At 43.4% G+C, this 23,794-nt stretch overlaps 2 protein-coding genes across 2 annotated transcripts; both read left to right on the forward strand.

Moving 5' to 3' along the window:
- Positions 1–284: 284 nt before the first annotated feature.
- pcsk1 (proprotein convertase subtilisin/kexin type 1) lies at positions 285–15,532 on the forward strand (the record flags this gene model as incomplete). Its single annotated transcript, XM_079747829.1, has 14 exons — positions 285–479; positions 1,661–1,765; positions 2,222–2,344; positions 5,895–6,041; positions 8,546–8,622; positions 9,265–9,353; positions 9,805–9,977; positions 10,437–10,649; positions 11,203–11,303; positions 11,714–11,947; positions 13,171–13,328; positions 13,955–14,088; positions 14,501–14,662; positions 15,107–15,532. The coding sequence occupies 14 exons, from the start codon at positions 285–287 to the stop codon at positions 15,530–15,532; spliced, it is 2,337 nt and encodes a 778-aa protein (XP_079603955.1).
- A 2,508-nt stretch (positions 15,533–18,040) lies between these two features.
- LOC307083871 (globoside alpha-1,3-N-acetylgalactosaminyltransferase 1-like) lies at positions 18,041–21,057 on the forward strand. The gene is made up of 3 exons (XM_079747892.1): positions 18,041–18,151; positions 18,915–18,977; positions 19,293–21,057. Exons 1-3 carry the CDS (start codon positions 18,118–18,120, stop codon positions 20,246–20,248), a joined length of 1,053 nt encoding a protein of 350 aa, XP_079604018.1. The 5' UTR covers positions 18,041–18,117; the 3' UTR covers positions 20,249–21,057.
- The last annotated feature ends 2,737 nt before the right edge of the window (positions 21,058–23,794 follow it).

Genomic DNA, 23,794 nt, shown 5'->3' on the forward strand with positions numbered 1-23,794 from the left:
CACTTTGCCCCCCCGCCCACCACGACCCCTCCCCGAGGCACCTCTTCCCTTATTGGAGCGAGCATCCACCGCCGAGCAGTGTCACGTTCCCTCCATCACTTCAGGTTGTGTCTTGAGGAATAATTGTGTAGACTGTTGTTTTTCTTTGGCAAAAAAAAAACGAGAGGAGGGGATTTGATCATACATTCCGTTCAATGTTTGGTGTCATAGCCTAGCTGTTTATTTTTTGGTGAGCATCTGGGCTATTCGATAAATTTTCCTTTAATCCGATATTTTCTTGGGAGATGGAAATGAGATGTCGTCCAACGGTGATGTGCTGCTGTGTATTCGCGATGCTGTGCGCTACGATGGTTCCCCGGTCCGCGGGTCTCTCCTACGGGGACAGACAGTACCTCAACGAGTGGGCTGTGGAGGTCCCCGGTGGACTTCGCGCTGCCGACACGATCGCCAAAGAACTGGACTACGAACTAGTCCGACAGGTAGGCTAGACTTCGCCAACCGTCTGGATCATTGATCAAAACAGACAACGTCTCATGTGTTTCTTTATGAATACATGTGATTGATCGAATGTTGTCGTCTCGACGCCGAGACGAGAGTCTACTGATCGAAATTGGCATGCAATTGAGTTGTTGTTATTACAATTAAATAGCCTACATTAAACCATGCCACAAAATGTCCAACCCAAAAAAGCAGCATTCATGTCTGTATTTGTGTTCTTTTTTATTAAGGACTTGAATTTTTCATTTTATATTTTAGACTTTTTTTCACTACAGAACTTTAAGTTTCCTTTGATTTATTAATTACGCTAATTGACTGGACACGACTGGTCTTCAACGTGCCTTCCTCGGCGTATGCTTATGAGTCACACTAAACTAGTTGAATCGATCTATAACTAAGTATGCACACATATACACAACGTATTTACCCATAATCAAACATTTTGTATTCGTACTTTATTATTTCCTGTCCTTTTTCCCCAATGAATTCCCAGCATTGTTTGTATTAGACCAATGCAAACATACTAGGTTTTCCCTCGAGCTAAAAGACTACTTAATTAATTCAGATGCACCTGTGGCACTGAAAACAATGGTCAATGAGTAACTGAGCTGCTTCGAGGTATCATGGAAACCAGGCATCTGGCATGCCATCTTCTGTAGACTACACTTACGTCACCATTAATTTGTAAAATCGAACAGAGCAAGACAAAATATCAGATTTTCTACCAGATCACCTGGGTTCTAAGAACCAATAGGGAAAATTAGCTCAGGGACTCTCCTCTTTCAAAACAAAACCCAGCGACAATTTTCAAGGCAAAATTGCTCTTTAAGCCGAGAGACAATGGAGCTTATGAAATGCACTGTGTGACTGGAAATGCACCGTTTTCTAAACTCTGAGTAGTAATGTTCGATAGGGAATGTATGTTTCGGGGCCCAAACCCAGATCTATCCAGAACCACCGTAATATACATGTTAATACATGTGACTCATGTTAATGTTTTCTGAATCCAACAAAGATTCCAGGACTGACACCTTCATCTGAATTATTCAATTCTAGATCAATTCATTTGAAAAAAAAACACACAAGGATACACTTTTGTAATCTAAATATTTACACCAACAATGCAAACATAATCGCTCACCATTCCTTCCTGTGGTTTCAGATTGGGGCCCTGGAAAACCATTTCCTGTTCAAACACCGAAGCCATCCTAGCAGGATGAGGAGGAGTGCCACCCACATCACCAAGAGGCTGTCTGAGGACGACCGCGTAAGTGTCGCCCTTCCTACTCCCCATTATAATATTATTCATTATTATTCAATATTATTAATAATAATAATCAACTTTATTATAATAAACTTTTTAATTAATGTATAAATAAATACCTTAGTTAACATGAACACCATTAGTAAATCATTACTAAACAATTAGTTAACAGTTAATACATTCTGAGTTAGTTGTTAGTTCATGCTTATTAGTGAATTAACACATGTTAATTAATGGTTGATTACTGAACCCTAATTGTAAAGTGTTTCCAAGAATTCAAAAAAAAAAGGAAAAAAACATAAGAACCGTTTTTCACGTAAAGGCCAGTTTATAAAAGTGGCTTTAAAGAAGTGATGTCAAAGAAGATACTGATTTATCTCATGCGGCAGGGCGCTACAGACTACCGTCTCTTAGCTGTCCTCCAACATGCTGGTGACAGCTGCCTGCTGTGTGTCGTAGGTGTCCTGGGCTGAACAGCAGTATGAGAAGAGGCGGAACAAGCGCGCCTCCATTGGGGGCTGCCAGGACTGCCCCGTCGACAAGCTGTTCGACGACCCCATGTGGAATCAGCAGTGGTATCTGGTACGTCCGCGCTACCTTCCTGCTCTCTCTGCCTATTTCATACTCACCTGTAAGGTCTGACCAGGAGCCGGTGCACTGGTTCACCTGTTTAACGAAGCCGGCAGTGGGTAAATACATTAATGTAGCCAATGAGTTTCCGGATGAACGGCTGGATCACATTCGTGGGTTTGATGTTGAGCGGCTGCCGGGGTCTGGCGGGGGCCCGCATCTATGCTTGTCACGTGCACTGAGCGTGCACGCCCCTGGGTCGTTTAACTGCTGGTGTCAGATGGGACTACACCATGACAACCATAGGATAAGATAAGAGAGAGAGGGAGAGACAGTGTCAGAGAGCGAGAGAGAGAGAGAGAGAGAGCACGCACTGCATATACAGTATGGAAGTGCACTGCATATGACTCACGATGAAACCAAGACTCAATGCATACTTTATTGAATCCTGCTTTAATTGGACTTGCTTTTTACACACACACACACACACACACACACACACACACACACACACACACACACACACACACACACATACACACATCAAATATTACATTAAACCAATAACAGGGTCATTAACATGATTTGATTTAGCTGTGCTGATTTATCAAGCACAGTGCTTGTGCTTGTGTTGTGTGTGTCAGTGTGTGTGTGTGTTTGAGTGTGTGTGTGTGTGTGTGTGTGTGTGTGTGTGTGTGTGTGTGTGTGTGTTTGTGTGTGTGCGTGTGTGTGTGTTTGTGTGTGCATATGTGTGTTTGCACACATGTGTGTGTATGAGCATTTAGCTATTTATAATCTGTATTGTGAAACACATATGATCCCATTTATCCAGTAGTCTTAAATATAATTGGTTGAGTCTGAGTGGAGATGGAGAGGTTTGAGCCAGGCTGGAACAATGCTACGTCGTATGTAGTAAAACCCAGTTTATCCTGAATAGCTGGGCACAATCATTGCAACAGTGGATTGGTTCCACTGTGCATCCTAATCAAACCTGTCACTAACAAGTGTTAATCCGGACTGAGGTCCATTCAGGAACTACTCATAGAAGGGTAATTGAAATCAGCACTAGCGGGTGAAACGCCTTGAAGTGATCTTGTCTCCACCCTATCATCAACCCGATGGCTGGAGTTTAGAAATTTAAATAGAATTAGAATTATTGGTTAATTTTCCATATTCATTTTTTATGTAAAAACATTTTAGCACATATTTTCGTTGGAGCGACGCAGTGGGCTTGTTTGTGACGCTAGGAATGATGTGTATCTGAGGTGTTTGTGTGTGTGTGTCGATATGGGTGTGTGTTATCATATAAATAAATAATCGGAATAATTATTGTTTTATTGTCTTAGCTTTTACTACTGCAGATGTTGTTGTTTGTTCTAAATATATCAGAACAAACTGAGTGGGGCATAACACTTTATTCCGGCTATGACTCATCTGAGGAATACATTTTCCTCAATCTGATTTAATAAAGTACCACCACTGGCCTACATCTACTACCACTACTAATAATACTGCTAACAAATCCACTAGTACTATTTATACTTTTCCTAATATATATATATATATATATATATGTATATACACGCATCAATTGAACATCAAAACCCCACCACTGTTGCTCTAAAAAACACAGAGAATTAAGAGTTGTTTTTTCTCAACACCTTTGGAAGTGGTGTGAAAAAACATGTGGATAATCAATTCCTCGCTTTGGAACAGAAGCACAATACAATATGTGTTGAATGGTTGGCGGAATGTAATAAATAAGGGACGTGGGTGTGTATGTGTGTGTGTGTGTGTGTGTGTGTGTGTGTGTGTGTGTGTGTGTGTGTGTGTGTGTGTGTGTGTTTGTGTGTGTGTGTGTGTGTGTGTGTGTGTGTGTGTGTGTGTGTGTGTGTACACGTTTGTGGGGGTAGTATTAAGTAATTATAATGACACAATACAGTTCGGAGGAAGCAGGCAGGCATTGAAAAGCCGATGGGACTTCCATGGAACGGAGAAGAGTCAGTGAAGGGAGGAGCGGAGGGAGGTTGGTGCTATTGAACTCAGAAGTGCCTGGCTGCCTGATAAGGTCATCAGAGGTAGTGACTCACGCAACTAGCCTGACATCCTCCCCTGCCGTTTGCCCCTGTTTGAACAAGTGTGTGTGTGTGTGTGTGTGTGTGTGTGTGTGTTTGTGTGTGGGGATGTGTGTGTGTGTTTGTGTGTGGGGATATGTGTGTGTGTGTGTGTGTGTGTGTGTGTGTGTGTGTGTGTGTGTGTGTGTGAGTGTTTATATATTGCTTGTATTTGCATGCATCTATGCCAGAGCTTGTGCAGCTGGGTAACGCTGGCCACTAGAAGCCTCCTATTGTAAACCATGCAGTCATTACGTCATGTATCAAGTCATTCAGTGTCCCTGCGAGTCATGATGTAACTCTGTACACACAGACGCGCGCACACACAACACACAATGAAATCTTTTCCACTTTATTGCTAATATGATTACAGGAGAGTGGTGTGAAAATCAAAGTCCTTCAGCATCTGTATTCTATCTATGATAGAACCCACATTATATATTTCCCTGTTGACAAACAAAGAGCGATAAAGAGAGATGTAGATAGGGAGGGAGGGAGGCAGAGAGAGAGAGTGAGATAGAGACCAGGAGAGAGAGGAAGAGAGGCATAGTAAGAGAGAGAGGGAGGGGCGAGCCAGCGAGGGAGACGAAGAGATGGTGGATGATACATCAGAGCGATGAGTCATGGCTGGAGGTGGCGTTCCGCAGTGCCTGTGCATCATGCGCAGAGAGCCCGACGACCAGCGGAGCTTCTGCTTCTAGAGCAGTCTCCTCTGGCACTGAACGGAAGAACCACAAGCCCTCTTCTCGGTGCTCCGCCCCACCCACCCACCCCCACCACTGGGGCAATTAGAACGCACCCACCACTCATTACATATAATGAGAGAGAGAGAGAGCGAGAGAGAGAGAGTGTATACCCATATACATTTGTATTATATTGTATTTTTTGATGAGTTTATTTCACTGTTTAAAGTTTTTGGTATTATTATTTTGTATCCTAGGAGAGGGGCATTTCTGAGCTGGGCTGATCAACAGACACATCAACAGACTCTGCGTCATCCTGCCCAGAGGAGGGTGATTAGGGGGTGTTTCTAGACCATGCAGATGATGACATGTACTCTACGGCCTCTTGCTTACAAGTGTTACAAACAAGGAGAGGCCTCAAAGAGCTGATAAAAGAAAAAAACTCCTAATTAATCAGCTCCTGCCAAAGGTCATTGAGAGAGCGGCTGGTCAGACCGGTGAGAGCCTGCTCCTGCCTGCTGGAGATAAAAAGACTCTTTGTTCCTTTTCAGCGTGCTTAAGTGTGATGGTTGATACTCACAGAGCCTGTTCAGATGTTTAGTACTGGCAAGCTTGAACAACTTAAAGGTGTGTGTGTGTGTGTGGAAAAAAACGAAAAAATACAGAACAAACACATCCACTGTAAGCATTACAGTGGACTTACCTTATGGAACATCACATTCACAACATTAACAAAGCAGCATCTTGTCTCCCCCCCCCTCACAGCAAGACACGCGGAGGTCCTCCTCGCTGCCCAAGCTGGACCTGCACGTCATCCCTGTGTGGAGGAAGGGCATCACGGGGAAGGGCGTGGTCATCACCGTCCTGGACGACGGCCTGGAGTGGAACCACACCGACATCCACCCCAACTACGTAAGACCGCCTGTTTCCATGGAGACGGCTCCCACGTCTTCCTCTCCTAACCCACCCCCCAACACAGACCCTGCCCCAGCCCCCCCTCCCCCCTTACCGATGTCATAGCAACGCCAACCCGACGGTGCCGATGACACCTTAAACAAGCCGGATATTGACAGAGAGAGAGAGAGAGAGAGAGAGAGAGAGAGAGAGAGAGAGAGAGAGAGAGGAGATAGAGTGGGATAGAGAGAGAGAGAGACAGATAGAGAGAGAGAGACAGAGAGAGAGAGAGAGGAGAGAGTGGGATAGAGAGAGCGAGAGAGGAGAGAGAGAGAGATAAAGAGATAAAAAGATAAAGAGATAGATATAGCGATATAAAGGAGAGAGTTATTAAGAGAGAGGAGAAAGATAAAGAGAGAGATAGATTTAGAGATGGCCATCTATATAGATATATAAAGATATACACATCTATATAAATAAAGATATATAAATAAAGAGAGCGATAGAGAGAGAGAGAGAGAGAGAGAGAAGGAAAAGATTGATAACAACAGGGCGGCATGATTAAAGAAACGCTCCAATTAACACTAATTAATTAAATGCTTCTCAGCCGTGCAGAATGCTAATCCTAAACAACCACATTTATTTTTAGAACCCATTTGCATGATGCAGCGGACGTGATGTAAAGTGATGACGTCGGCCACACCTGATTGGTGCTATTCCCGGTGGATTTTTGATTATTAAAATAAATTATCTTTTTATTAATCCCCTAAGTAAAATTCATGTATGACAGCAGCCAAATTGGACGAAAAATGCAGATAAATAAATGAACTAATTAGCGACAAATACATAAATACAGTATAATATATACAGTATAGCAAACAACGTTACAGGACTTTTATCTCATGCGTACAGTTTATCCAGCCCGGCACTGCCAGACCAAAAGGCAAATGCATGCCTGATTCCTCTGAGTTCATTATCCTTTTCTAAGGGGCGTTATCAATAAGCGCAGACCAAAACTCCTCTGGACGGAACTGGCTAGACCTACAGCCAATCAGAGCAATGAAAAGTGTGACACATCAGCAGCGGCAACCATCCTGGTTGTTTTGGAAAGGCCTCAATGGTGCTCCTCTGTTCAGTCATCGTATTAAGCCTGTCTCATACTAGATGAACGGCTGGGGCTGATCCAGGCCAGGTCTGCTTGGTATCTGTCTGAACGTGAAGTCGTGCCAGATGCACATGCTAGAGCAAATAAAACATGACCTCACAGATTCGTCTGGTTCCCAAGGGCTACAATTTATTTGGAGAGAAGAAAAAAAGATGAATTATGTATACATTCTAGGAATTCTACCAGACTAGCTTCAGGTGGAAAACGGGTCAGTCAGATGGAGCTCTCCTTCTGTACGCCATCTTAACATCTCTCTCACCTGGTATTAATACACTGGCGGCAGCTTGGCCCTGTCCAGGAACGCACGCGACCCCTCCCAACATTGCATATGTGTGACCAATAGGACCATATGATATGTGTGACCAATAGGACCCTATGATATGTGTGACCAATAGGACCATATGATATGTGTGACCAATAGGACCATATGATATGTGTGACCAATAGGACCATATGATATGTGTGACCAATAGGACCATATGATATGTGTGACCAATAGGACCATATGATATGTGTGACCAATAGGACCCTATGATATGTGTGACCAATAGGACCATATGATATGTGTGACCAATAGGACCATATGATATGTGTGACCAATAGGACCATATGATATGTGTGACCAATAGGACCCTATGATATGTGTGACCAATAGGACCCTATGATATGTGTGACCAATAGGACCCTATGATATGTGTGACCAATAGGACCATATGATATGTGTGACCAATAGGACCCTATGATATGTGTGACCAATAGGACCTTATGATATGTGTGACCAATAGGACCGTATGATATGTGTGACCAATAGGACCCTATGATATGTGTGACCAATAGGACCATATGATATGTGTGACCAATAGGACCCTATGATATGTGTGACCAATAGGACCATATGATATGTGTGACCAATAGGACCCTATGATATGTGTGACCAATAGGACCCTATGATATGTGTGACCAATAGGACCATATGATATGTGTGACCAATAGGACCCTATGATATGTGTGACCAATAGGACCATATGATATGTGTGACCAATAGGACCATATGATATGTGTGACCAATAGGACCATATGATATGTGTGACCAATAGGACCATATGATATGTGTGACCAATAGGACCATATGATATGTGTGACCAATAGGACCATATGATATGTGTGACCAATAGGACCATATGATATGTGTGACCAATAGGACCCTATGATATGTGTGACCAATAGGACCCTATGATATGTGTGACCAATAGGACCATATGATATGTGTGACCAATAGGACCATATGATATGTGTGACCAATAGGACCATATGTTATGTGTGACCAATAGGACCATATGTTATGTGTGACCAATAGGACGCAGCAGCCAGCTACGACTTCAACGACAACGACCCGGACCCATTCCCCCGCTACGACTCCACCAACGAGAACAAGTGAGTCTACGTCGATGGAGATCCATTCTATGAGTTAGGGTCATCTATAGAGGTCCACAGATCCACAGAGACCCTTTGTTGTTGACTCTTTATAGAACAGTGAAAGTGTTAAAAGTCCTTCTGTTAAAAAAAGTTAATCACATAATCTGTTGATTGTAATACTTTCTAGTTTCAAGGTATGCTTTTAAATGGCAATCGAAAGATTAACAGTGAAATCAAGAAAATGTAGAGACAACAAGGAGATTTAAAATAATAGATGATAGATTTTGTCAAATCTTTTTTTTTGTCAAAACCCACAATATTATTTGATGACTCATACTATGCCAGATGCAATTGAAGCTAGTTTTCTCAGCTGCGTAATTACGTGACCAATCAACCTTTATTTACATTCAGCACAAACAACGATGACACACATGAAGTCAACAGAGTGAATGTTTGAGTAAGGAAGAAGGGAAAAACATACAATGGAAACAGGAGGGTTCAAACATGAACACAACATATATTTTAGTGGAGCTTCCACTCCGACATTAACAGATACACAATGATAAACTATGTTATTAAATATGGCCGCCATGGGCAACATGTGGGCCACATGTTGAACCAAACGCGATGCCAATTCTTTATTATGTTCCTCGTTGCCAGGCACGGCACGCGATGCGCTGGGGAGATTGCCATGCAGGCAGACAACAATAAATGTGGTGTTGGAGTGGCGTACAACTCCAAAGTTGGAGGTAAGGTTAACTTTTATTTTGAAAGATGCTGATTTATAGTGTTGTTTGTTTGGTTGCTGTGAAAGCAGACACACACTGAGTACTGCTCAAAAGTATTGTGGGGGTGACCCTGAGGGACCCCTGATTTCTCACTCAGATATACTGCATAAACGCAATCTGAGCAATGAAAAACCATGTTTTCCACGCGAGGTACATGACATTTGAAGGGTCAGAGTGGCCATCTGGCTCTCAGTGCCCCGTAATCACCAGCTTAATTATGCTCCCAAAATAGACTGAATATAAATGCCGCCCCCCTCTAATAACAAATGGGCAATGAAGGCTAAATACAATTTGTTCCGCTTGTGGGAAACACCTATTTTTATGTTATACTCATTGTGTTTAGTATTTCCACTCATGAAATGAGTGGAAAACAGTTGGGGCTGTAAAGAGTGTGTCTGTCTCTCCCACCCAGGGATCCGCATGCTGGATGGGATTGTGACGGACGCCATCGAGGCCAGCTCCATCGGGTTCAACCCGGACCACGTGGACATCTACAGCGCCAGCTGGGGGCCCAACGACGACGGCAAGACCGTGGAGGGGCCCGGCCGTCTAGCGCAGAAGGCCTTTGAGTACGGCATACTGAAGGTAGCCGACACAAACAGTACTGCTGCAGCCTAGGTTCACATTCAGTCAGAATTGGAAGGTCTAATAGTCTAATAGTACACACAACATACAGGGTTTAGTGTAACACTCACACAGAGGGACACCTGCTTGCTCTGTGCAAATGTGTTCAAAACTGTCCAGAAGTTTCCATAATGATTACATGATGATGCATATTGTACCTTATATAGTTCATCTGAATATGCTGTCAGGTTTTTAAGTGAACTTTTACTTTTGACATTGACGAATTGACTAGTTGATAATGAAAACATATTAAATCTTTCTTATTACGATAACGATGATATAATGAATGAGGTCGTTTCTACCAAAACATTTATTGAACTCTTTATCTCCTCCCTATTCCTTCCTCCTTCCTCCTTCCTCCCTCTTCCCTCCTACCCTTCCACCTTCCCCCCTCCTCCCGCCCTCCTCTCTGCTGCTCAGGGCCGCGGGGGGAAGGGCTCCATCTTTGTGTGGGCGTCGGGCAACGGCGGTCGGCAAGGGGATAACTGTGACTGTGACGGCTACACCGATAGCATCTACACCATCTCTATCAGCAGCGCCTCCCAGCAAGGCCTGTCCCCCTGGTACGCAGAGAAGTGCTCCTCCACCCTGGCCACTGCCTACAGCAGCGGGGACTACACCGACCAGCGCATCGTGAGTCCGTCGCGCCTTGTTGTTGGTCATGCTCAATGCGTGTGCCGTTAGCATCGACTTCATACGCGTTGGGGACATTTTTTTATTAGTTTCCATGGCAATTGTAGCAAATGTAAGGAAATACCTTATTTTTTATGTGAGGCATAACAGACCAATTTTTAAAGACTCCAATGATAAGGAAAATCGTGAGCTGCTTTACAAATTCAGAATTAAATAGAGTTAATTCTCTTACTGGGGAATTTCAAAGCACGCATCATTCCGATTTTGAGGGCAATTTTTGGGGCAAAATGCCTCGTGCTCCCCTTCATGGTTGCTTGTTTCTTTTTGTGGATTTTAGGAAGTTGTATAAGGGTGATATTACATTTATTTTACTTTTTATCTTTCCTATGATGACAACGTGACCTTGCTTGTTCTGTTGATATAAAAAAAGTTTGATAGCAAATTGTGGACATTATTTTTGCATGTTTTCTTCCACTGGCCAAATTAAGTGTTGATATACTTAATTTAAATGCTGCTTTATTAACTTTGCTGTACTGTTTTTGTTTGCTGACAGACGAGTGCTGATTTGCATAACGAGTGCACTGAGACTCATACTGGAACCTCTGCGTCTGCCCCACTGGCTGCTGGGATATTTGCCCTGGCACTGGAACAAAAGTATGTAACACAGAAGCATTAAACTAAACTCTAAGCATCTACAGTGATTCATTGTTAGACCGATCAGTTTTCCTCAAATGTTGTATGTGTACACCTAGGGGTACTTTGAAGGGTTTCAGAGGGTTTTAAGATTATTTAAACAGTTTCAGTTTTGTTGTTTTAGTGTTGGTTATGAAAAAATGTAGGTTCAACAATGAGCACTAATTCCACCTGAATCAAATGAGTTGAATCTTAATACCACCTTCATCAAATAAGGTAGGTTTAATCGAATGTTAACGTTTTTTTTCCTCCCCAAAATGTTGTATGCTGGTGAATAGGGTACTTGGCTGAAAAGACAAAACATCTGCTTGAGTGAATGTTCTGTTTCATTTGTCCCCAAATTTGACATGATCTGTCTGTCTCCCCTCCAGCCCGGAGCTGTCCTGGAGGGACCTGCAGCACATTGTGGTGTGGACCTCAGAGTTTGACCCCCTGGCCAACAACCCGGGCTGGAAGAGGAACGGCGCGGGGCTAATGGTTAACAGTCGCTTTGGCTTCGGCCTCCTCAACGCAAAGGCCCTGGTGGACCTAGCCGACCCGGCCACCTGGAAGCACGTCCCCGAGAAGAAGCAGTGCATCGTCAGAGACGACTCCTTCCAGCCCAGGTACACGTCAGACCCCCCCACGCTGGGGTCAACGTCGTCGGCCATGAGGGCTGTGGCGACGAGTCGGATCATGATTTGTCAAGAAGAAATTCTACATTTACTGCTTGATTCTTCAGACATTCAAATATTTGGTTCATAAATTAATACGTAATAAATTAATACTATTATTAGTTATTCTTGTCAGATAAAGCAAGCAAATTGTATAAAATCAATTTAAGATTAATGCACCATGAAAATAATCAGCGGTCGATAAATTAAGAATACTACAAAAAAGCATACGTCTTTGTGTGGATAACCTAGTAGTATGTCGTCCAACAGCCACATTGTGTTTATTGAAGACGGAGAGAGAGGGCTGTTTATATACAGTATTGTTCAAACGTTCTAGCCCCGAACAAATCAAAGCAACATAATCATTGTTGTTACCGATGGCACATCTGTTTTCATGTGCATCTATGACAAGAGGAAAATAATAAGCCCTGGGCAGCCGATGAATGAACTGATGAAAATAACGAACCAACCCATGTGCTCATTCACCTTAAGAATGACCCTTAAGATTGTTAAAAGTTAACTGCAGCCAACTAGGATCAAACGTTGTCAAAGGAAAGCCAGTTTATCCCTCTGTTCGCTTTTTTCACCAGATGTTGCCTTGCGATCCTTTAGGGATTAATGAACACATGCAGGGAGGCTTAGCTTCTTTGCTTTTGAAAGTACAGTTCCTGCATTCAGCAATACGAATAAGTGAACAGCCACACTAAAATGGCACTATTATATTATTTTTTTGGTGTATTTGGATTATGAGATTCTGTCAAAATGATACCTTCTACTGACAGTTCACTTTGCTCTATTTCAATTTAATCCTGAGGATTTACATTTTTTCTTTCATTTAGTAATATTACCAACTTCTCAACCCCTTATACAAGCTGAGGAGAGGGGGATTCATTTACGACCTTATATTATTGAGTGAACGGCTGCACAGAACAGAAAGTGCACATGTGCTACTGGTTGCTATGCTGGAGAGATTTTAAATGAAGCTATCGAGCTATCGATTTTGGTATATGTTCTCAAAAAACGGATTATTTTAATGCACAAGGTCAGTACAGCTACGAGCTGCAGAGTCTGCTCCGGGAGGGAAACGAGCAGCACGCGTCACAGCACCATGACGATGACGTGGGATGGTTGTCATGGCACTCACCGTGCCTTTGCTATTTTAATATCCCCCACAGGGCTCTGAAAGCGGCGGGGGAGATCACAATAGAGATCCCCACCAAGGCCTGTGGCGGGCAGCCTAACGCGGTCCACTCCCTGGAACACGTGCAGGTGGAGGCCAGCATCGAGTACACCAGGAGGGGGGACCTGCACATCACCCTCACCTCGCCGTCAGGTCAGAGGAGGACATGCACGTGCACCTCAATCCATCCATCCATCAACCTCTGTTCATAGAGCGCTAGAACTGCAATACCGCAAAAAACGATGAGCCGAACGACACAGCATGTGTTCGATCAGTAGACAGTAAAACTCGGATACATTTAAGAGATAGAATTATACTAAGGTTAAATATTAAGTGATTAGAATATGTGTGGTATGTTTCAAGATTTTGTTAAATAAACAACTTCTTGGCGGATTGTGATGCTCTCAGTTCCTCTGGCAAACTGTTCCAGAACCACATATTCATCATACATTCATGCATGCACAAGTTCATGCCTTCCGCATAACTGCCACATTGACTCATTGCCTCTCCAGTGAACTAGTAATGATAGTGTGTGTGTGTGTGTGTGTGTGTGTGTGTGTGTGTGTGTGTGTGTGTGTGTGTGTGTGTGTGTGTGTGTGTGTGTGTGTGTGTGTGTGTGTGTGTGTGTGTTTGTGTGTGTATGTGTACGTGTGTGTGTTTGTGTGTGTGTGTGTGTGTGTGTGTGTATTTGTGTGTGTGTGTGTGTGTGTGTGTGTGTGTGTGTGTGTTTGTCTGTGTGTGTGTTTTTCATGCATTTTAACACGTGTTTGTCCCCTCAGGCACTACCACCGTGCTTCTAGCGGAGAGAGAAAGAGACACATCCTCCAACGGCTTCCGGAACTGGGACTTCATGTCTGTCCACACCTGGGGAGAGGACCCTGCAGGGACCTGGACCCTGAAGATCACGGACACTGTGAGTTACGCCCCTGCTCACCACGGCCATCCATCAGTGGCCATGTGTTATCAAGTCCAGTCAAGTACACTTTCTGTGTAAAGACCCTTGATCCCATTTACAGTCTGAGAGTGCGTCATAGGCCACATGATGCAACACCTCTTAAACCTAATCCCTAATGAGTTGATGGAAAAGTCCCCCAAAATCCAAGGAATTGAGAAGGAACCCAGAAGAGGGATCCCTCCTTCAGGGAGGCGGTAAGAAGTGCAATAGGTGCCAGGGGTTGTGTTTTGAAGAAGGCCTACCTTATTACGATTATTGAAGGGGCCAATCGGCTCAGGGTCGCTGTTGAACCGGCTTCTCAGCTGTGGCGTTGCATGGCTTTCTTTGATTGCTGCTGCTGAACTCGCCATTCATCTGCCCTTTCTTACAGTCCGGCCGTATGGAGAACGAGGGTCGGATCCTGAGCTGGAAGCTGATCCTCCACGGGACGTCTGAGAAGCCCGAGCACATGAAGACGCCCAGGGTGTACGTGCCCTACAACGCCGTGCAGAATGACCGGCGTGGGGTGGAGCACATGGACACCATGATGGAGGTGAGGATTAGGGTTAACCTAGAGGGATGTACACAGTATCCCAACACGCAACAGCAGGGAAGTAACGACTGCTTTACCCCGCTACATATTCCCTCAATCTCCTTTGCGATAGACCCCAATAAAATGTAACGGATGAAAGATTACAATAAATAAAGTCTACCTTAAACTTCCTAGAACAAATAATGGCAAATAAATAATTTTTGTTACAAACCAGCTTGAGAGCTTCTGATCAACCCCTCACAAATTATTATTATTATCATATACTTTTTACAACATACTATTTGATAGAAATATGTCATCCAGAATGACAATATTCCCTTGAAAGAGATCCACAAATGAACAGTTGAGGAACATGAATCAGGGTTCTCAATTAGAGACCAATAAATTCATCATTGTCATCGTCCATCATAAACTCATCCTGTCCACATTGCGTGTGTCATTCAGGAGCCCACTCAGGCCCACCCTCCACAGAAGGCCCCAGATGCTCCCGCCTCTGCAGTGGCGGCGCAGGTCCAAAACGAGTCCTCCAGGGACACAGCGTCCTCCCCTTACTCCCCCACCCTGGCCCTGCTGCGTCTCCTACAGACGGCCTTCAACCGGCAGAGCCCAGCCTCCCAGCCCCACCCTCAAGCCAGGAAGCAGCAGCAGCAGCAACAGCGTCCTGACAATGTCCTGCCAGCAGCACCAGCCACCCGTCTACCACCACAGCAGCTGTACCAGGCCCTGGACAGGATCAACAAGTACCAGGGCAGAGAGGACAGCCTCTACAGTGACTACAGCGACCGGTTCTACAGCTCCAAGCCGTACAGGCATAGGGATGACCGCTTGCTGCAGGCCATGCTGGACATGATCTCGGATGATAGCCAGTGAAGAACTTGGCAAGGTAGGGGAGAGAAGGGGGGGAGAGGAGAGGAGAGACAGGGAGGACAGGGGAGACAGAGAGAGGAGAGGATAAGACAGAGAGGAAGTGAGTGATGAATGTACGTGAAGAAAAGGGTAAGGGAGCACGAGAGGAGAGGAGAGAGAGCGAAAAAGGTAATAGGGTAGTAAGAGGAGCTTAAAGGAAGCAAAGGGGGTGTATTCTTTCAGTTCATATAATTTCCTCAAAGCTGTATTTCTTATATACTATTACTGCAAATTCAGGCATGCCAAGCAAGGTTTCATACACTTCAGTTCTCCTTATGTGATTTGAATCATATATATATATTATGTTCTCTAAGTATACCTCAACGATTACAACTTCTGCTCCAAATATACTTTCCATACCAGATAGCTAAAACACAAACTGATCTTCTGATAGAGGAGGGTAATGTGATTCAGAGGCCCGGTCTCCCTTACCTTCACAGTCGAGGGGGAAAGCACGTCATCTTTAGGATCCAGGTTTCTTGTCAATCATAGGGATCAATTCTTTTTTGAGGACACTTTAAATTATAAAACATCTCCCTTAAAAATCATCATGAGGTTTAATTCATGGGTGATGTCATACTGCCAAACAAACCCTAACTATATGGTATAATGCTCACGTCACACAGTTTGTGTCATGATAGAGTAATTTCCAAACCAAATTGTAAATTGCAAACAACACATTTTTTCATTTACTCCATTAATCTCAGGGGAGGCGAATTAAGGGATTTTAACGTGTTCTGTCTTCTCCGGAGTATTGAATAATCTATATTTATGAATGTTTAGAAACTATAAGAGCATGCAGATATGACACGTCCGTTGCACCAACATACTATGACACTCGATTAGGTTTTGAAAACCATTGGTCATTGGGTGTTCTGCTAATGAGTTGGAAAGAACCAGTCGGAAGGCTTCTCAGTCCACCACTACTGGAAGGACTCTCCTACTTCTTGTGCAATCTTATTTATTTTGTATGAGTACAATGCTGCATTCAAATAAATATTTTTCTAGAGATTCCACATAGTTTATGAGAGTAAAATATATATACAACCATATGAACCCTTGCTCAGTTTATTTTATGTTATATTAGTGTAGTGTTCTCAAGTTAATTTGTGTCGAGATTATGAATAGCACTCATTGATACTAATAAACACTGCCAAACATTAGTTTGTCAAAAGGCTTCGGTCAATTTTAGTGACCATGCAAAATATGATATTTGCTCACATCCAAGCTAAACAATGCCACCAATTCAAAACCTTAGCATTAACATGCACAAGTCAACTCTCTGGTATTTATTTATTTGGTATTATAAAGTAAAAACCTATCAGAGTTTTGTGGAAGTAACCAGCAACGTGCTAGTATGGGGCTCTGCATTGACACCTACAAGCACTTTGATCTTCTCATATCGCCTTAATGATGCTGTGATGACCTCACCTATTTCTTTTCATGGTTGTATAGCAATTCATTCATTCATAGTTCAATCAAAGTGTTTTCTTCTGAAGTGATGAAGCCTGTATGCAGAGTAATAATCCTATTGCTGATTTACATTTAGATTTCTATTTAACAGTTTTGGTAATGGTTTGTGACATGCTTTCCTGGTGACTTCCTTGTTTCTCTTGCCCTGCGCCAACAAGGTGAACTTGAAGATGTTTGGAAAAAAATTGTTTACATTTTGCCTTGTAATTTAACCATCCCTTAGTGTAGCCGGTGCTGTTTATGAGTTTTAATCAATGCTTCTGTCCAAATTTGTTTATTCAAGACAAACGTTGCGATGTATGTATGAATGTACAAAAAATGATTTATTGTAATAAACTGCAAAGTGAACTCCTGAGTGGTATTGAGTTTTTGGTTGCTGTTTTGAAAATATCTCTTGGCAAATCATTTTTGAAGTATTGATGTATTCAACTATTAAAAATATTCAACCAGCTATAGGAGTAGGATCCAACATTCTTACTTTCATCGACAAACATCAATACATATAGGCCTACAAATGAATCTGAGGGAAAATGATGAATTTTCAAGTGAAATACACTCCCCTAGTGGAAAACATGGTAAATGCACAATAGAGGAAAAAACATGCCAATCGTGTCTTTCTCCCTAGAATGTGAATACTCCATTAAAGTACCAAAGTGGTGTACTCTGTAAATGGTCTGCCTGTTAAATGCATGTATTTTCTGCGAGACATAGCCACCTTTCTTCTGACTTTGATGTCGTCTGCGCCTTGTTAGACACATGGACTGACATACATAGTTCTACTATCGATAGCGCTACAGAAGCAGCGCAACAGGACATTTTCCGTTAGTTTTTGTTTTTTCCTCAGCTTGCCTAACTGATCCCATTTGCACATATTCCCTACATCTGGTGCAATGGTCTAGAGGCGATGCTCCAGCAGAAAGGATTGTTGCGCGTCTTCAAGCGGAAGACGGTGCGGAGTTACTCATGTTAGCGTTCAAAGTAAATACATAAAAAAGACAAGGAGAAGAATCGAAGAAGAGTTATACAGAGGGGCTGAAGTGTGACTTCAGGAACCGACCGGGCCTACACGTCAGAGGATGGCACTCTTCATGTTTAGCAAATGTCGCTCAGGTCAGTACGGTCGCTCCGCCTCTTTCCCCTTTCTCTCTACGGGTTTGTAGCCTACTCTATTGATATATCGTCTGGAATGATCGGTGTTCATTCAATAGTTTACTTTGGCCTTAACGATGCTTTCAGTGGAGAAGAGAGAGGAAATGGGGGTTGTCTTTCAGTCGAATATGGCGGGTGGAAAACTTGACACATCGGCATAATTTGATTGGGCCGTTATCAAGTTGTGTACCTTATTAGGCTTCGATGCTTTGTGTGTGTGTGTGTGTGTGTGTGTGTGTGTGTGTGTGTGTGTGTGTGTGTGTGTGTGTGTGTGTGTGTGTGTGTGTGTGTGTGTGTGTGTGTGTGTGTGTGTGTGTGTCGTATACCCTATTTTGACCTTTCGAAATTAATTATTCATGTGTCTCGTTAATAATTAGCGTATGTCTACCCACGGAGCACTTAAGTGAGGTACCTCTAATTGGTTTACAAATTAAAGGATTTTGTTGTACAGCTAATGTACAGGTGATGCAGTCCAATGCGGGTGGTGAAGTTCTTATGGCGCAATTGTGATAAAGGGCTACATAGATAAACTTAACTACACTACACACACCTCCTTTACGCTGTTGACAATTATAGCCGCATTTGTACATGCAGATCCTACCACCATTTTCATGTATTTTACTTATTTGTGTCATCAACCGCAATCAACTGGCATGTGTGTGTGTGTGTGTGTTTGTACGTGTGTGTTCGGGAATGTGAATGTTTCCTGATGTGTGTCCAATAGGGCCAGTAAGGGTGAGCAAAGCACGGATGGTCCTGTACAGCCTCCTATTGTCTCTTCTGATATGTGAGTGTGCTGCACAACAATTTGGTGCAGGACTTTTACCTGCATATAGCACATCTTAGAGTACACAAATTCTGACACAACTCTAAGTACAGAAGACAATGTTTATTAAGCTCCTGGTGACCTGATCATCATGTTCAGGACATCCATAAAAACATGAATCCAACACATGACTACAATATGCCGTGGACATATGCTCTCAGAACAATGTTATGACACCAGCTGAATAAATTGGCTGCCCGTTAATAATCTTGTGGTGATTATATGGTGAATATTTGAGAAAGTGTTCTAATGACAATATATCTGCACCCCTTTTAGACCTTTTCCAAAGGTCAAAGGCCACAGTCCGCGTCGACGGCGGTCATCCTCCCATCCTAGGCCTGGAGCCCGTTGAGGGGGAAGCGGACACTCCAGACATGGGCGCCTCATTAGGCCAACAGCCTCTCCTGGAGACCCCCTGGGGAGCCCCTTTGGTGTGGGGGGAGAGCAGCGCGTCAGTGAAACACAGGGCGAAATTCTCCCAGCAGGAGGTCCGCGTGGGCCTCCTCGTGCTAGCCGTGGGCAGTTACGGCCTGCACCATCGCCGCTTCCTCCTGTCGGCCGAGGTCAACTTCCTCCCGGGCCGGGGGGTCACGTACTACGTGCTCTGCGATAATCCCCGCTCCCTGGAGCCCCCTGTCAAGCTGGCCCCGGAGAGGGACCTGAAGGTGATCCCCGTGGCGGAGATGCCCGGCTGGGACAGGTTGGCCCGTCGTCGCATGGACCTGATCGCCGGCGCCATCAAAAACGAGGTCGGCGACGAGGTGGCGTACGTCTTCTGCGCCGACGTCGACCAGGAGTTCACGGCGCCGGTGAGAGAGGAGATCCTGTCGGAGCTGGTGGCCACCCTTCACCCCGAGCTGTACGGGATGCCCCGGCATGCCTTCCCCTACGAGGTAGAGGAGAGCTCTGCGGCGTGCGTGGACGAAGACGAGGGAGACTTCTACTACACCTCGGAGCTGTACGGGGGGCGGGTGGCCGAGGTGTTCAGCCTGGCCCGGGCCTGCTCTCTGCTCATCCTGGAGGACCAGGAGAAGGGGTTCATGGCCAGGGGCATGGAGGAGAGCTACCTCAACCGCTACCTGATCAACCACAGGCCCACGTGCGTCCTGTCCCCGGAGTACAGCTGGTGGGACTCTGCGCTGTCGGCGGACGTGCCCGTGCAGCGGCTCATCTCCCTGGGGAGACAATGCGAGGCTCTGGATGAGAGGAAGAGAGAAGAACGCAGATGCTGAAGGGAGGGGTCAAAGAAGGGGCAGCCTGCTGGCTAGCCCCAGTATTAAAAGTTGGAACAATCTAAACCAGAGCACAATACAATAGCTGTGTTTTATACTTTACAAGGGAAACCCAAATATATGCTTAGCGTTTATTAAATACCTAATAAATACATTTTGACAAGGCAAGCAACCTCCATACTAGACCCCCTCTCGTAAGCCTGTTTAAGCCACAAGCATGCTGAGCGGAAATGTGCAATCTGCTCTCAATTAATAGAATAGCATTTCTGCACAATGGCCATCTTTTCTCTAGCAGACAAAGAGGAAAAATGACATGCCTTCGCCCCATTAAGGTCAGCTATAGAGATAACCTACCATCAGCTTTGCAGGCAGCAGTGATAAGAGTCAACAGCGTAAGTGCACACTTTCCCTACATAGTGGTGAATCATTAACTGGGAAAGCTGCTGTTTTTCAAGGTCTTTAAATAGCAGATGAGGGGAGGGGGAACAGGGGGTGTTGTGGATGCTTTAATAAACATGCCCCTGTTGTTGTACCATAATAATCTTCACTGGGAATGCTGCATTTGTACAAATTTGGAGAGCGAGGGAGAGAAATTAATAAGGATTTTAAGTTCGTGCCTTTTTGAATACCCACCCTGCAGCTTCTAACACACATAAACACTCAACGTGACTTTCTGTCTTTGTCTGCTTGTGTAAATGGGAGGATAACAGTACAGCAGATGTTCCTTTCCCATGCCAGTAGAGCCTTTCGTGTGGGCCAGATTGCCACGTGGATACATGCATAATGGGCTCACCGGTTATTACTTTTATAGCTTGAACTCGAAGCTGTGTGCAATTTTTGCAACCACCCATATAAGTTGGATATACATTAAAACGCACACATGCAGAAGTTGTTATTTGTGTAGCTTTCATTTACTTTGGAGGTCTAACATTTGGTCCAGGTACAAATATATCTTAGTAGTAATTTTGAGTATGTTTAAACAGTTTAAATGTGTGTACTTATGTGTGTCTGTTTGTGTAGGCAGACACACCTGATATATGTTGGCCTGATACTGCTGCCGAATGATATATTTGTCAGGGCTTCTGACAAACTCACTAACTCCTGACTAATCCCATATGAACACCATACATCAAATATCAATATACTCTTGTTGCAGTATCCTCAATCAAAAACGTACCAAAAATTAGTAAAGGATGTTCACCTGCATGGCAAGGAATGACCTTTGAGCTCAACATAACCTCACATTATTAAGGTTATCAAAGAAAAGCCATTAGGTTGCTGGAGCAAAAAACGAAAGAATATATGGCACCCAGCCCCTTTAAAATTGGGCCAACCTTCCCACTCAATGCTTCAATAAACATGAATTTCAGAGGTGTTTCAGGAGGCATATCACGCAGTAAAGAGCAGCAGGCATTTCTGTATCTGCGAATAATCACAGTGTGAACATGCGATGTTGATTAGCACCAAAATGGGAACCGGCCTAAGTAACCCATTTGTTAATGATCAACTTCTATGCTGCCAAAAGATATGGTAGGAGGATAACCATATACTGTATATAAAGAGATTTAAGGAAAGAAGGGTTCTAAACAGTCTTTCTCAAACTGTTTTTAGCCAGGGCCCAGTAGGGCTTGACCCTTGACCCCGGGGCCCCTGTACACACAAGCCTGAAAAGACACAGAACTTTAATTGGCAAATCAACATTAATGTAAAAATGAAGTAGGTGTCAGTTTTCCATCTGTGATTGTGAGTGTTGTGACACAGGGCCGGCCCCTGACATACGCTGTGGAGGATGTCGCCTAGGGTGCCAACCGACCATAGCCAAAAAAAACAAAACATAAAATGATTTATTTTATTTTGCTTTTGAGAATAAACATTTAGAAATAATTATGCAGCAAGCCACCCCCATAGATGTATAATAAGAACACTAGGAAAGTTATCCTTTATAAGTATAATGAATAGACCAATTTATTTATACGAGTAACACCATTATTATACTATAGTATGTATTTAAAACCTATGCATCGGGCATTCTAGACAGGGGTGGTTGAACTAGTCCAACCTGCGGGCATGGCCATGATTTGGGGAATTATATCAATAAAGGGGATTAATGCTAAGACACAAGACAGGCGCAAGAGGTCTACAACACAAATAAAGACAGGACAAAACAGCAGAGAAGCATCACATGGTACCAACACAATGAATGAGATGATGACTATCTTCAAGATTAAATTAGATCAGTGGGGAAACAAAGTACCACAGCTGACATGAACACAGATGAGAAGGAGGTTTAAAGTCGTCTATTCAGAAGAATGTTGAAAATGCAAGCAAGTGATGTTCCAGCTTAAGGAAAAAAAAATTAAAACAATTGTATGGATTGATTGCCAAACTAACCCTTCAGTCAATCTAAGGAATTCCACTAAAACTTTTATTGATTTACTGATTGATAACCATAAAACACCAGAACCTGCTTTGCATAACATATGTATTATACAAAACAGACAGGTCTTTAGAAGAGACTGAATACAGTTGGCATATGAATAAAACCTTTCTCCTCTAAAATACTTCATCAAAGCGGATTAATGAGGAGCACATTTTTAGTTTAATTCAGTTCAGACGAAGTCTAGATAAGTAGGAAGAGAGGACTTTGGAGAGGCTCAGGTAGCTGAGTCAACTAAATGTGAGTATTTAGTCTTTGTCTCAACTGATTGCGAGCATTATATTTTACTGTTCGCCCCCTTACTGAATGTATTATATTTGATGTGCTTTGATTGATTAGTAGCTTGTATTAATAAAAAAAATCAGCACTTACTCTGTTAATGTGTGGGTGTGTGTGGGGGTGTAAGGGGGGGGGATGTTGGCCTAAGGAGGGGCAACTTTGGCTGTTCTTGCCTATGGCACCAAAGATGCTGGGCCAAACGTTAATTTGACTGCAACTTTCAGGGTTTGACAGTTTAATGCGTATTTGGCAGACAAACCAGAAGCACAGGTTTAAACAGTCAACAATATAATATGGCAGTTTTTTCTAGTGTGGCCCACTATAGTATAATCAGAAATAGTTAAAGTAAAGACTGGTGGTGCCTATACTTTAAAACCAGTTATTATAGATTCATACATTGAGAATTAGGTAAGTTCACAATACTGTTCTCAGTTATTTTATCTTATAGGGGCGTGTATACAATTTGATGTGTTAGGTGAATTATTGTCCCTTTGGGGCAACAGCTTCAGGCCTTTTGTAAACACACCAGCTGTGAAATAGACAAAAGAATGCACCTATATGGGAACATAGAGAACCAATAGTATGCCAAATTGAAGTCGTTAGGCTTGGGTGTCCGAGGGTCAAGACCCAAATGCTCTCTAATAAACCTGGATTTTTATTTATATATTTTTACAAAAATAACCTGTTCGTCTGTCATTCTGATGATCACGCTCAAAGCCATTTAATGCAGCCCTGTAAGTGAACAACAGTTTTTGAGATACACATTAAAATCATTCAATGATAACATGTACTTTGAATGTTAATGAGTGTGTGTGTGTGTGTGTGTGTGT

This window comes from Pollachius pollachius, assembly GCF_949987615.1.
Source record: "Pollachius pollachius genome assembly, chromosome: 12".
Taxonomy (NCBI): domain Eukaryota; kingdom Metazoa; phylum Chordata; class Actinopteri; order Gadiformes; family Gadidae; genus Pollachius; species Pollachius pollachius.

What these genes read in the sequence shown, in the direction of transcription:
- LOC307083871 (XM_079747892.1), top strand. Translation starts at nt 18,118, where the DNA reads ATGGCACTCTTCATGTTTAGCAAATGTCGCTCAG. An exon ending in GTTTAGCAAATGTCGCTCAG is followed by an intron (nt 18,152 to 18,914) that starts GTCAGTACGGTC and finishes TGTGTCCAATAG; the next exon opens with GGCCAGTAAGGGTGAGCAAA. An exon ending in CCTATTGTCTCTTCTGATAT is followed by an intron (nt 18,978 to 19,292) that starts GTGAGTGTGCTG and finishes CACCCCTTTTAG; the next exon opens with ACCTTTTCCAAAGGTCAAAG.